The sequence below is a fragment of the Augochlora pura genome, chromosome 7, assembly GCF_028453695.1.
Source record: "Augochlora pura isolate Apur16 chromosome 7, APUR_v2.2.1, whole genome shotgun sequence".
Taxonomy (NCBI): domain Eukaryota; kingdom Metazoa; phylum Arthropoda; class Insecta; order Hymenoptera; family Halictidae; genus Augochlora; species Augochlora pura.
In genome coordinates this window covers 24720361-24732609 of record NC_135778.1, presented here as the reverse complement: position 1 = coordinate 24732609, position 12249 = coordinate 24720361, and the positions used below count along the sequence as shown (strand labels likewise).

At 31.7% G+C, this 12249-nt stretch overlaps 2 protein-coding genes across 2 annotated transcripts; both read left to right on the top strand.

The window, feature by feature from the left end:
* Window positions 1-115: 115 nt before the first annotated feature.
* Window positions 116-5369, top strand: LOC144472643 (kinesin-like protein Klp61F). Its single transcript, XM_078185927.1, has 17 exons — window positions 116-407; window positions 498-645; window positions 770-919; window positions 1020-1180; window positions 1259-1408; window positions 1501-1737; window positions 1812-2187; window positions 2256-2527; window positions 2617-2756; window positions 2832-2932; window positions 3019-3360; window positions 3447-3674; window positions 3751-3930; window positions 4005-4227; window positions 4295-4416; window positions 4483-4729; window positions 4859-5369. The coding sequence occupies exons 1-17, from the start codon at window positions 343-345 to the stop codon at window positions 4954-4956; spliced, it is 3240 nt and encodes a 1079-aa protein (XP_078042053.1). The 5' UTR covers window positions 116-342; the 3' UTR covers window positions 4957-5369.
* A 2701-nt stretch (window positions 5370-8070) lies between these two features.
* On the top strand, window positions 8071-12140 carry LOC144473774 (uncharacterized; the record flags this gene model as incomplete). The annotated part of the gene is made up of 5 exons (XM_078187968.1): window positions 8071-8434; window positions 8521-9172; window positions 9767-10766; window positions 11172-11751; window positions 11809-12140. Coding segments are annotated over 5 exons (2784 nt in total), but the record flags the coding sequence as incomplete, so codon positions are not given.
* Window positions 12141-12249: the final 109 nt, after the last annotated feature.

Here is a 12249-nt window from a genome sequence, read left to right as displayed (position 1 = left end):
CTTAAATCCCACCCAAAGCTACGCAACACGTGTGTGCGCACTGAACCACGGTTGAGAATAATCCCACAAAGTCATAACAGCCAAAGCTATCTTTTGAAAACGGACAGAACTAATTTGTGCTCCCAATATATGATTCAGTACATTGTCAATCATTTCGAAATTCAAGAACGTGCCTTTAAATGTAACACAGTGCCTCTAACGGTCGCTTGGACTACTACGCATTTTGAATTCTTTTTCCGTTTAAATCGTAACAGAAGAATGTGTCGTGTTTAGGATAGAGCACAAACTTTTATACGGTTTAATTGATGTGTCAAAAATCAGTGCTGCTAATATAAAGGAAACATGCTCAATTCACGAGTTGCGAAGAAAGAGAAATCACAAAACATACAAGTCTTCGTTCGCGTCAGGTGAAAAACTATCAATCTATTTACTTGTTCAACTCCAAATATTTTTTTCAGCTGTACATGCTAAAACAATACGTACTATTTTTCTTGTAGGCCTATAAATGAAGCCGAGAAGAACAGTAAATCGTCAACAATAGTAGTTGTCCCAAATAGCAAAGAAGTAGTAGTGCATGAATTTCCAAAGGATAATTCTACAAAGAGATATAAATTTGATCATGTATTTGGACCTTCTTCAAAACAGGTATACATATAAGTTCTCTTACAATTTTGTTTTGCTCTTTCTAATGCACCATTCCATTCTTTTATATTCGTCCCTTTTTTCAATATTCATATTTAAAACCCTCATATGCTTTATTAATTATTAGATTGATGTCTACACTGCTGTTGTCAGTCCATTATTGGAGCAAGTTTTGGCTGGATATAATTGTACAGTATTCGCATATGGGCAGACTGGTACTGGAAAGACTTTTACAATGGAGGGCATCAATAAGGATCCAACTCTACATTGGCGAAGTGTAAATTGTTCATATAATAAATTTGAAATACATATTTTTATTATCATTGTTAAGGATATTTATTTCTTGCTACAATATTTATATAAATTATTTATTGTAGGATTCATCTGCTGGCATGATTCCACGGTCTTTAAGCCACTTATTTGACGAGTTACAATTATTAGAAACACAGGAGTACACAATTAGAGTTAGTTTCCTGGAATTATATAATGAGGATTTATTTGATCTTCTGTCAGTTTCGGATGATGGCTTTAAAATAAAGTATACAGTCCAAAATTATATGAATTTTTTAGTTTCATTATATATTTCAATAAACTAAGAGCTTGAATGTTTAAATAGATTGTATGAAGACACATCGAAGAAAGGTGCAGTTATTATTCATGGATTAGAAGAAATAACAATACATAGTAAAAGTGAAGTTTACAAGATTCTTGAGAAAGGATTAGAAAGAAGACAAACTGCTCCAACATTAATGAATGCTCAATCCAGGTGAATATTTTATTTTGTATACTATTTCTATACATATACTTTTTGAAATATATTATTATAAATATTAATTTATAATGCTAAAATGATTGCAGTCGATCACATACAGTATTTTCAATTACGGTACACATGAAAGAAAACAGTATCGATGGTGATGAGGTTTTGAAAACTGGTAAATTAAATTTGGTAGATCTAGCAGGTAGTGAAAATGTGGGTAGATCTGGTGCTGTTGATAGGAGGGCAAGAGAAGCTGGTAGTGTTAATCAATCGTTATTAACACTTGGTAGAGTCATAACAGCCCTTGTCGAAAGGGCACCACATATACCTTATAGGTAATACAATTCTATATTTTGTCTTTTTATAGAAGTAAAGTTATTTTTAATGCATTTATTCGTTGTTCCTACAGAGAATCTAAGCTCACAAGATTGTTACAAGAGTCATTAGGTGGACGCACAAAGACATCAATTATTGCAACCGTATCTCCTGCTTGTATAAATCATGAGGAAACCCTGTCCACGTTAGATTATGCTCGTCGAGCAAAAAATATTACCAATCGCCCCGAGATAAACCAGAAACTATCAAAAAAAGAATTTCTCAAACAATATACTTCAGAAATCGAAAGACTGCGGCGTGATTTATTGGCTACACGTGAAAGAAACGGTGTTTATCTTGCAGATGATAATTACAATAATATGGTAACATTAATCGCTCAACAAAGGAAAGAAATAGAGGACAAAATTAATCACATAAAAGCTTTGGAGAAAACTATGTATGATAAGGAGGTAATTTGGTAACTTTGTGATTACATCATTTGTACCATTCATTTTAACTTTTTTTTTTTCTTTTTCAGAAAATATATAATGAACTTGATGTACAAAATAACGCACAAATGCAAGAATTACACAATACTAAAGACAAATTAGTTAATACTGCAGAAGCTTTACAGTCGATGCATCAAAAATTAAAACTCACAGTACAAGAAAGAGACGAACAAAAATATTTACTAGAAAAACATATTAACACAGAACAAGCTTTACTATCTCAAGCTCAAGCATTGGTAAATATTGCAGATACAGCAACTGTAGATTCTCAAAAACTTCATGAAAAAATTGATCGTAAAAAGTAAGTTAATTATAAATCACATATCAATATGTTATTGCCATTATTATAGTACAAACGATAAATAAGATATAATCAAAATACGTTTTTAGATATGCAGAACAAAGGTTTGAAGATCTTGGGGAACAATTTAGAGATAGTATTCGTCACTGTTTCGAAGGTATTGAAAGTGACATCAATAAATACGGACAAAACTTAAAGAAATTTTGTACATCGATTCGAAATAATATCGGTAAACCACTAATCTATCAAGTGAAAATATTTTTTTAATAAGTATGGGCAATTTAAATGTATAACATTTTCTTAGATACTGAAACTATTATGAAGCCGGAAGCTACTGGTCCAGAGGTGCATCTAATTAAATCAGATTTAATAATTGACAATTTAAAAGGGAAGATAAATGAATCCGTATGTATTTAATGAATTTTGTAAAATTACTTTTTGTTCATATATTTTTGTGCTTAGTTATTATAGTCATTTCATATACATTTCAGTATTCAAGTTTTCAAAATTGGAAGAAAGATAAGATGTGGAGTGCAGCAGAATCGATAGACAAGGACCATAAACTTTTCAATGCCGCTTGTTTAACATCGGCAGATAAAATTAATAGAATAATTGAAACCGAAATTATTAGAAATTTGCAATTTGTAAAACAGAATGTAATAGATAAAGTAAAAGAAACTGCAACTCAGGTAAATGAAATGATAAATTCTCTTTGCAACGAAGAAAAGAATGCTTATGACAGTGTGCTTCGAAATATTGAAGTTATTAAAAAAGATGCAGATGAAATATGTAAGCAGCAAGAGTTTACGGAGAAATACCGTTCATTTGCAAAGGTATATTTTATTTTACTTTATTACATGATTTTGCGGACTTTACTGTATATTAATTTAAAATGTACTCAAATAGTATTATTTTTAAGATAATGGAGAATGTAACTTCCGAGTTCAATCTTTTAAAAAAGGATAAAAATGAACATTTTTCTATGGTAACTAGTAAATGTAATTACGTTTGTGACGTTTGTGATCAAGTAAATAATCACTCTATGGATACTTGTAGTTACAATATAAAATTAAAAAATACTCTACGAGAACAAGTACAAACCCATTTTGAAGACATTGCATGTAATGTAACTACTGTATTAGAAAAGGTAATTTCGATACAAATATTGATATCATAAGGAAGTCATGCTTAGAATGGTCATGTGTATTTTGTTTTATTGGTAGAATGAAAACCTAGCAAACACAACTGTAACAGAAGGGAAAAATATGATACACGAATTACAATCTAATATTAATGCCAGCTCTGATGTCTTGAAACAGTATAAAAATCTTATAGAATGCAATGAAGAAGAACTGCAGCAGAAAATGAATGATGATAAGAATAAAGATTTTGATTTATTGGATGTAAGTTTGTAAAAATAATGTGTGCAACAAACAGAGCAGATATGATTAAATATTCGAAACTGTGATTGTTACAGGATGCTTTTAAAATATTCGATAATGCAAATAAAAATTATGAGAGTGTGATAAAGAACGAGGAAAGCGAACTTATTAATATATGTGAAAACATATCGAGTATAACCGAAAAACTAATCACAGAATCAACAGAACGTTGCAACGGAAATATTGAACAATTGCATGCAGCTGCTAGGGAAGTTAATCAATTCTTTGATGTCGAAATACAACATGATGTACCCACAGGTAATGTATATCATCATGCATAACGCAGAAAGATTGGAATTAATCAAGATTTTTCTTGCATTTATAGGAACAACTCCTGCTAGAAAAGAATTTTCTTATCCTCGACAATTTACTGTAACATCGCCGCATGAACGAATTCTTAAAAAATTTAGGGAAACCAGAAAATTAGTTGAGACATCAGAAGACGACGTAAGTAATCATTTGTGTTACTAAAGGCATCTTAACACTTCATTATCTTTATACGTATATCTATAGGATGACTTGGATGGTGAAATAACACTAAAACAAATTGCAAACTCGACCGCTATATCTGACGTTACGTTGATATCGTTAACACTAGACAATACAAGATATTCTACATCCTCAACGAACAGTGAATTATTATCGAAGAATTCCAACTCGTGCAATTCTTTAGACTCCAATGAACATTCCAGATCAACATTAAATATATCAGAAGTGCCCGTCCAATCTCACTTTTTATCTGTACCAACAAATTTAAATTGTAAGTATTCGATTATGCTGCCTAATGTTTTATGTTCCAATTATCAATGAATGAGTCTTGTAAAATTAAAAAATGTATAACGTTAAGCTCATTTAACGTTAAACTAAAACACATGTTTGTTTTCTACAGATTTACAGAGTGAAGATGAGGAGAATCGTAGTTATAATTCTCTTCCTTATCAAAAAATAGAAGATACACAACCATTGAAACCTAAAAAGATAAATTGAACAACATTAAAAGAATCAAACATATATTTCTCTTTTCTTGAAATTTTTCAAGAATTCGATGCTCAAGAATATTCAAATATTAAACTTAATCTACTACTATTTGTCGTATCTACTTCGTAGATTTAAAAGAAATTCATGAATTCGTGAACGCTTTCTTCTGTGTTATGCGCTCTCTTCATTCATTTATTCAGAGTTATCTCTGTGCTAACAGCCTCATACTTTATAATCATTTGCATTCTAACAAAAACATATAAAATTTAAATCATTATTTGTGCAAGATCATGTTTTATTGCGGACTCTATATTTTATCAATACAATTTTCTATTAATGTACAAAACAGTGTAAATAATAACTATTGTGTATGGATTTTATAATTAAATTGTAACAAAAAATATAGGTGGTATTTAAGTAAAGAATTACAAATCTATGTCATGTGTACAGTTCTGTTACTACTATATATAAGTTAATATTTCATTTATTATTCATATATATACAATTAGTACAATTAAATTTACGTTACAATAGTCGCTTCATAAGCAATGAAATTTAGGGTTCTGGAAGAGTAAGGTTTTCTACACTTATCGAATTACTTTTTCACATGAAAAATATACAGGGTAAGTCTTTTATATCAATTGAGTTGATTATTTTAAACATTTTTAAGGGTGCCTGAAGTTTTGAAAATTTATATATTGTATCAATTTATATTTACATATTACATATATTGATTCTTTAAAATATTTTGTGTATTGAAATATCGCACGTTAGAATTTAACTCTCCAATTCCCAATCTAAAAGTGATTATGCCGGACACTTTCGATTTGACCCATATCATGTCAATTATGTTACTACTTTAACACGTTGACGCCGGCGCCGATATTCGCGATTTTCTCTGCGAGTCGGCGCCCGAAATTTACAAAAATTAAATAATTATGTTAAGTTTATAATATTGAATTTCTGTGTTTTTACTATTGAATATCTGTTTATAATGTTCAGATAAAATAACATAAACCTATTTTTGTAGTATCTATTTTGTGAAATGCAAGCAAAATAAACAAATGTACGCAACCCACGGGTCTGACACATATGACCCACCCGGTGGGTCAAGCCGTCGTCAACGTGTTAGTCCTGTCAAAAAACATAGAAAAGCAGAAATGATTTAGCTTGGCTGGGTGAGAGTTAAAACTTTTCATAAACATTGTATGTACCATAATAGTTATGCAGAATATGGCAAAGAATGAACGGATGGACAAATGTATGCTATTCTATTAATAAAAATAAAATTTGAGTGTAAGACATTATAATAATATAACAACTTTTACCCGTTGCAGAAAGAATGCGCGCGCATACAGTTCTACAATGGTGTGAGTGAAGAGCGTTCCTAATTCTCCTATAAAGGGCTTCTACTTATCGAGCGGTTACAGTAGTTATGTGAGTTCACGTCAAATGATCAAACAGGTTGGTTCAACTACATACTCAAGTTTTTTTATAAAGTATATATTATTAAATTATGTTAGCATAAAGTGCAATACAATAGATTTCTTATATTATAGAAAAAAAGTTATTTTAAGAGTCAGTAAATATATGAAAATGGAATTTAGTCATCCAAATACAAGCAGCATAAATGTCAAGGAACAGAAAACATATAAAAATTGGACATTGCAAGACAAACTGAAAGCAGTAAAAAAGAGGGATGCAGGTGCTTCTATAAAAGAAATAGCAGTTGAGTATAGCGTTCATGAACGGGTAGTAAGAAGGTGGATTCACGATAGGGAAATATTGGAGAAGCACAATACTTCCCCCTACTCAAAACGTGTGCGCTTATCTTCTGTTGAGAAAGTTAATGAAGCCTTAACTGTTTGGTTTTATGATGAAAAGAAAAGTAACAATCCAATCAGTGTTATACAAGTAAAAGGTATTGTCTTAGTATTTTCAATAAACACATTTAAAGTAATATTGCTTTTCATTGTTACATTATTTTGGTAGCAAAAGCCTTGGAACTTTTTAGGGAATTTGGTGGCATAGAAAAATTTAAAGCAAGTGATGGATGGTTTCGTCATTGGAAACAGAGGAACGGTATTCATTGTATAACATCTGCAGGGGAACAATTATCTTCTAATTCTGAAGCAGCTAACAAGTTTAAGAATGAAATATTAGAGTTAATAGAAACAGAAAAATTAACTTCAGATCAAATATTTAACGCCGTTGAAACTGGTCTTTATTATAAAATGATGCCAAAGGAAACTACAGATTTCAACTTCGAGCATGTATCACTGGCGTTTAAAAGGATCAAGGATAGATTGACTGTATTGATGTGCTGTAATGTTAATGGTTCATTAAAAATGCCATTACTAGTCATTGGAAGATATAAAAAACCACGAGCACTGAAAAATTTGGCACCACAATTGTTGCCTGTAACTTATACAAGTGAACAGAGTGCCTGTATGAACACCACTATTTTTGAAAGATGGTTTAAAGAAGAATTTGTACCTAGCACTTGTAGTTTTTTAAAATGGAGAGGATTACCTGAAAAAGCTATATTATTGCTCGATAATACTAAATCACATTCATTAGCAGATGTTTTATCTATTGGTGGAATTAAAGCAGTATTTTTCCCATCTAATGTGGCAACATTTATTCAACCTCTTGATCAAGGTATTATTGACACTATGAAACGGCGATATAAAGCAAAATTGTTAACATTTGTATTAAATGCTCAAACTGATGGAATGAATTTTCACAAAGCAATTAACTCATTTAATATCAGAAACGCTGTTGCTTTAATCAACGAATCTTGGAATGATATTACAGAAATAACAATTTCTAACTGTTGGAAACCATTATTAAATATGCCAATTGAGGTAGATGATAGTTCTGATCATTTCACTTCCGAACGTATTTACGAAATGTGTACAAAAATTCAACACCATGAAGATATTGAATTGGATCATATCAATGAATGGATCCATGCTGGTAGCCAATTTAATTTTACTGATGAAGAAAGTGAAATCATGGGGGATTGCAACAGTAATAAGAATGGTACGTCCAATAATAAAAATTTGAGACTTGTATTCTAGCTAGAAAGAAAACAAGATGACGTGCATGTATTATTAATACCTATGTGCGCGAGGTGTTCCTCATAGTCACTTAAAGGGTTCCTATCTATTGAGCAGCTATAATTGTTGTGCAAATGTTAAGAAACAGAGAACATATAAAAATTGGTCACTGCAAGACAAATTGGAAGCAGTAAACAAAATTGATGCAGGTGCTTCTATAAGAGCAATAGCTATTGAATATAATGTTCATGAAAGTGTCGTAAGAAAGTGGATTCGTGACAGGGAAACATTAGAAAAGCATAGTCTGTCCACTTATTCAAAACGTGTACGTCTGTCTCCTGTTGAAAAAGTAAACAAAGCGTTGACCGTTTGGTTTTATGATGAAAAGAAACGAAAGAACTCAATCAGTATTTCAGATGTGAAAGGTACATTTTAATTTTCCCTTTACAGCTTGTCATTAAATCTTTTTTGCATAGAATTGTGTAGCTTTAATTGTAAAAACTTTCCTTAGCGAAAGCTCTAGAATTGTTTAAAGAATTTGGTGGCATGGAAACCTTCAAAGCAAGTGATGGATGGTTTCGACACTGGAAACAGAAGAATGGTATCCGTTTTGTAGCAACTTCAGAGGGACACTTATCCAAAAATTCAGAAGAAGTTGATCAATTTAAGAAAGAAATAGCAAAATTAATAAAAACTGAACAAGTAACCTTAGATCAGATATTTAATGCTGATATAACTGAACTCTATTTCAAAATGATGCCAGATGAGACTTCAGTTATCAAGACAGAGCACTCATTTCCAAGGTATAACAAAATTAAGGAGAGGTTGACTTTACTAACATGCTGTAATGCTAATGGTTCATTGAAAATTCCATTATTAGTTATTGGACACTATCCCAAACCAAGAGTACGAAAAGATTTAGCATCCCGACTATCACCTGTAATTTATATAAATGAAACAAATGCCTGTTTGAGTACTACAATTTTTGAAAGATGGTTTAACCACTTCGCTCTCACGGACGTGTTTTCACGCGACGTCGATACCGTTCGTATAAGGTCACAGACGCGTTATCACGCGACGAATTGCCGCTTCCGCGGTGCCACGGACGTGTATACACGCGACACAATGCCGTTCGTGCGGTGCCACGGACGTGTAAACACGCGGGATTGACTTTGCTCCGTCTGAGGACACCGCTTATTTCTATATCGTTTCAGTTAGTTCCTGTTTAATTGTTCACGGGAGTAGACCATCATGCGGAGAATTAGAAATCGTATCGTAAGTGACAGCGATAGTGATAGCGAAAGTAGTGTAAGTGACGATAACGTTTCATTGTCCGAAAGATGGAAAAATTTAATTACTAAAAGAAAATGGAATATTCCCAGTTCTACAACAAACTTTGAACCACAAGTTTTTAGTTATACCGACATACATAGCGGTGTACTACAGTCATCCGGTATATCGGAAAACAGTTCTCCTCTTTCCATTTTTGAATTTTTCTTTTGTAAAGAACTTGTAGATCTAATTGTAGAGGAGAGTAACAAGTATATACGGCAACAAGGTTTTTCGAGATCCTATTTTCATATTTCCAATCAAGATTTGTATTGTTTTTTTGCCATTATTGTACATATGGGTATAGTTCGGTTACCGAAACTATCTATGTACTGGAATACAAATCCAATATACAATTTTGTGTTTACAAGACAAATTATGTCAAAAAAAAAGTTTTTAAATATTCTGCGATTTCTGCATTTTGCTAGTGCAGATCAGAATAATAATGAAAATCAAAAAGCAAAAAAAATACAGCCAGTGATTGACATGTTAATACACCGTTTCCAAATGGCATATCGGCCAAGACAGCACATAGCTGTTGACGAAAGTTTACTACTATGGAAAGGCAGACTTTCTTTCAAACAATATATATGTAGTAAACGTGCAAGATTCGGTTTAAAATCATTTATTTTAGCCGAATCAGAGACGGGATATGTTTATAATTTGAAATTATATAGTGGACGCGAATTAGACGGAAGAAAATCCACATTATTAGGAAAGTCTGGCGCTATCGTAATGGATTTGTCAAGAAATTTATTAAATGAAGGGCGAATCATTTATCTTGACAACTGGTATACTTCTCCAGCTTTATTTGAAAAATTATGTCAATACAAGACACATGCTTGTGGCACCGTTCGAATGAACAGAAAAGGCTTGCCGTGCGACGAAAAAGTTAAAAATATAAAAAGTTTGAACAAGAGTGAGATGTTGGTGCGTTACAATAGATTTATGGTATTTTGTGTGTGGAAAGACAAAAGACCGGTATCGGTTCTCAGCACCTTACATACCCCACAGTTGGTAACCACTGAAAAAATTGATTATAGTACAGGACAATACATTAAAAAACCAAATATAATTTTAGATTATAATATACACATGGGTGCGGTTAACTATACAGACCAAATTTTACATGGGTATGAGTCATATAGGAAAACTTTAAAATGGTATAAAAAATATTTCTTTTATCTACTAGATATCGCAATTTGTAATTCCCTTGCCATATGGAACTGTCTTCATGAAAAGAAAAAAAGTATCCATGAAGTAAAAGAAGATTTAATATTGGGATTACTGGAAAAGTACCACAATCCAAAGAAAAATTGTTATCAAAAAGGGAAAAGAAATTATTTGCATCCACTTCGTCTGCACTCCAGATGTTTCCTGAAAAAATTACCACCAACAAATACAAAAAATCATCCCATGAGGCGTTGCGTATGGTGCAAAATAAAATGTATCCGTAAAGAAACACGATACCATTGTGTAAATTGTGATGTTGCGTTATGTGCAGTTCCATGTTTCGAATTGTATCACACACAGAAACAATAAATTTAAATTATCCTGAAATCAATGTTTTTCTTTAACTATACCGTTTCCAGAATTAATAATTTTTCGAATTAAAGTACTTAATCAAATATAGAAACACGCGAGATATGTCGTGTGCAGCATCGCACGAACGGCATTGTGTCGCGTGTATACACGTCCGTGGCACCGCACGAACGGCATTGCGTCGCGTGTATACACGTCCGTGGCACCGCGGAAGCAGCAATTCGTCGCGTGATAACGCGTCTGTGACCTTATACGAACGGTATCGACGTCGCGTGAAAACACGTCCGTGAGAGCGAAGGGGTTAAAGAACAGTTTATACCTAATGTTCGGACTTTTTTAAATTCGAGAGGTTTACCGAAAAAAGCAATTATATTACTGGATAATACCAAATCACATTCATTAACAGATGTCTTAACTGTAAATGGAATTCGAGCAATTTTTTTCCCATCCAATGTGATACCAATTATTCCACCTCTTCATCAAGGCATAATCGAAGCTATAAAACGGAGATATAAAACAAAATTATTGGCATTTGTGATAAATGCCCAAGCTGAGGGAATTGAATACAATGGAGCAATACGCTCATTTAATATTAAACATGCCATTGATTTGATCAGTGAATCTTGGGATGATATCACGGAAGAAATAATTTATAATTGTTGGAAACCATTATTAAACATGCCAGTTAAGATTGATGATAGTATTGATCATTTCAATTCCGAATATATCCATGAAATATGTAAAAAGATTTCATATTATGAAAATATTACATTGGAGCAAATCAACAAGTGGATTCATGCTGATAGCCAACCAATTCTTACTGATAAAAAAATCATTGAAACCATAGAAAATCCATTCAATGATGAAATTGGTATGTATTTCTGAACAATGTACTTTGTTGTACATATTATAAAATATATACATTCAGTTATTTTCTTTACAGTAGACATGAAGAACGATCAACAAATACAAAATGAAATTTCACCTTTAAAAGCAGTGGAAAGTCTGGACTGTGTTATTTCATTTTTGAAGAAAAATGAAGAAATCTCACCCTCTGACATGGAAACATTAAAAAGGATAAAAGAAAGACTATTAAAAATGAGGAATAATATTTAATTTCAAGCATTGTGGTTTATTCAAGATTTATTATTTATGAATAGTATCTTGCAAAATTTAAGTTTTGGTATTTCACAAACATTATAAGTAGCTTTAATTTAGACTTAAAGTTTTATATTAAATTGACTGTGATATTAGAATATAAAACATTATAGATAAAATAATATATTTTGTAATATATAAATAAAGTAATTACATTTCTTTTTAATTGTCGTTATACATATTTTAACGTAATTATTTGTGTTTTAAAAAG

Coding starts and splice junctions, on each gene's coding strand:
- LOC144472643 (XM_078185927.1), top strand. CDS start 343: ATGCTCAATTCACGAGTTGCGAAGAAAGAGAAATCACAAAACATACAA. Junction 646..769: donor TTGGACCTTCTTCAAAACAG/GTATACATATAA, acceptor ATTAATTATTAG/ATTGATGTCTACACTGCTGT. Junction 2,188..2,255: donor AAACTATGTATGATAAGGAG/GTAATTTGGTAA, acceptor TTTCTTTTTCAG/AAAATATATAATGAACTTGA.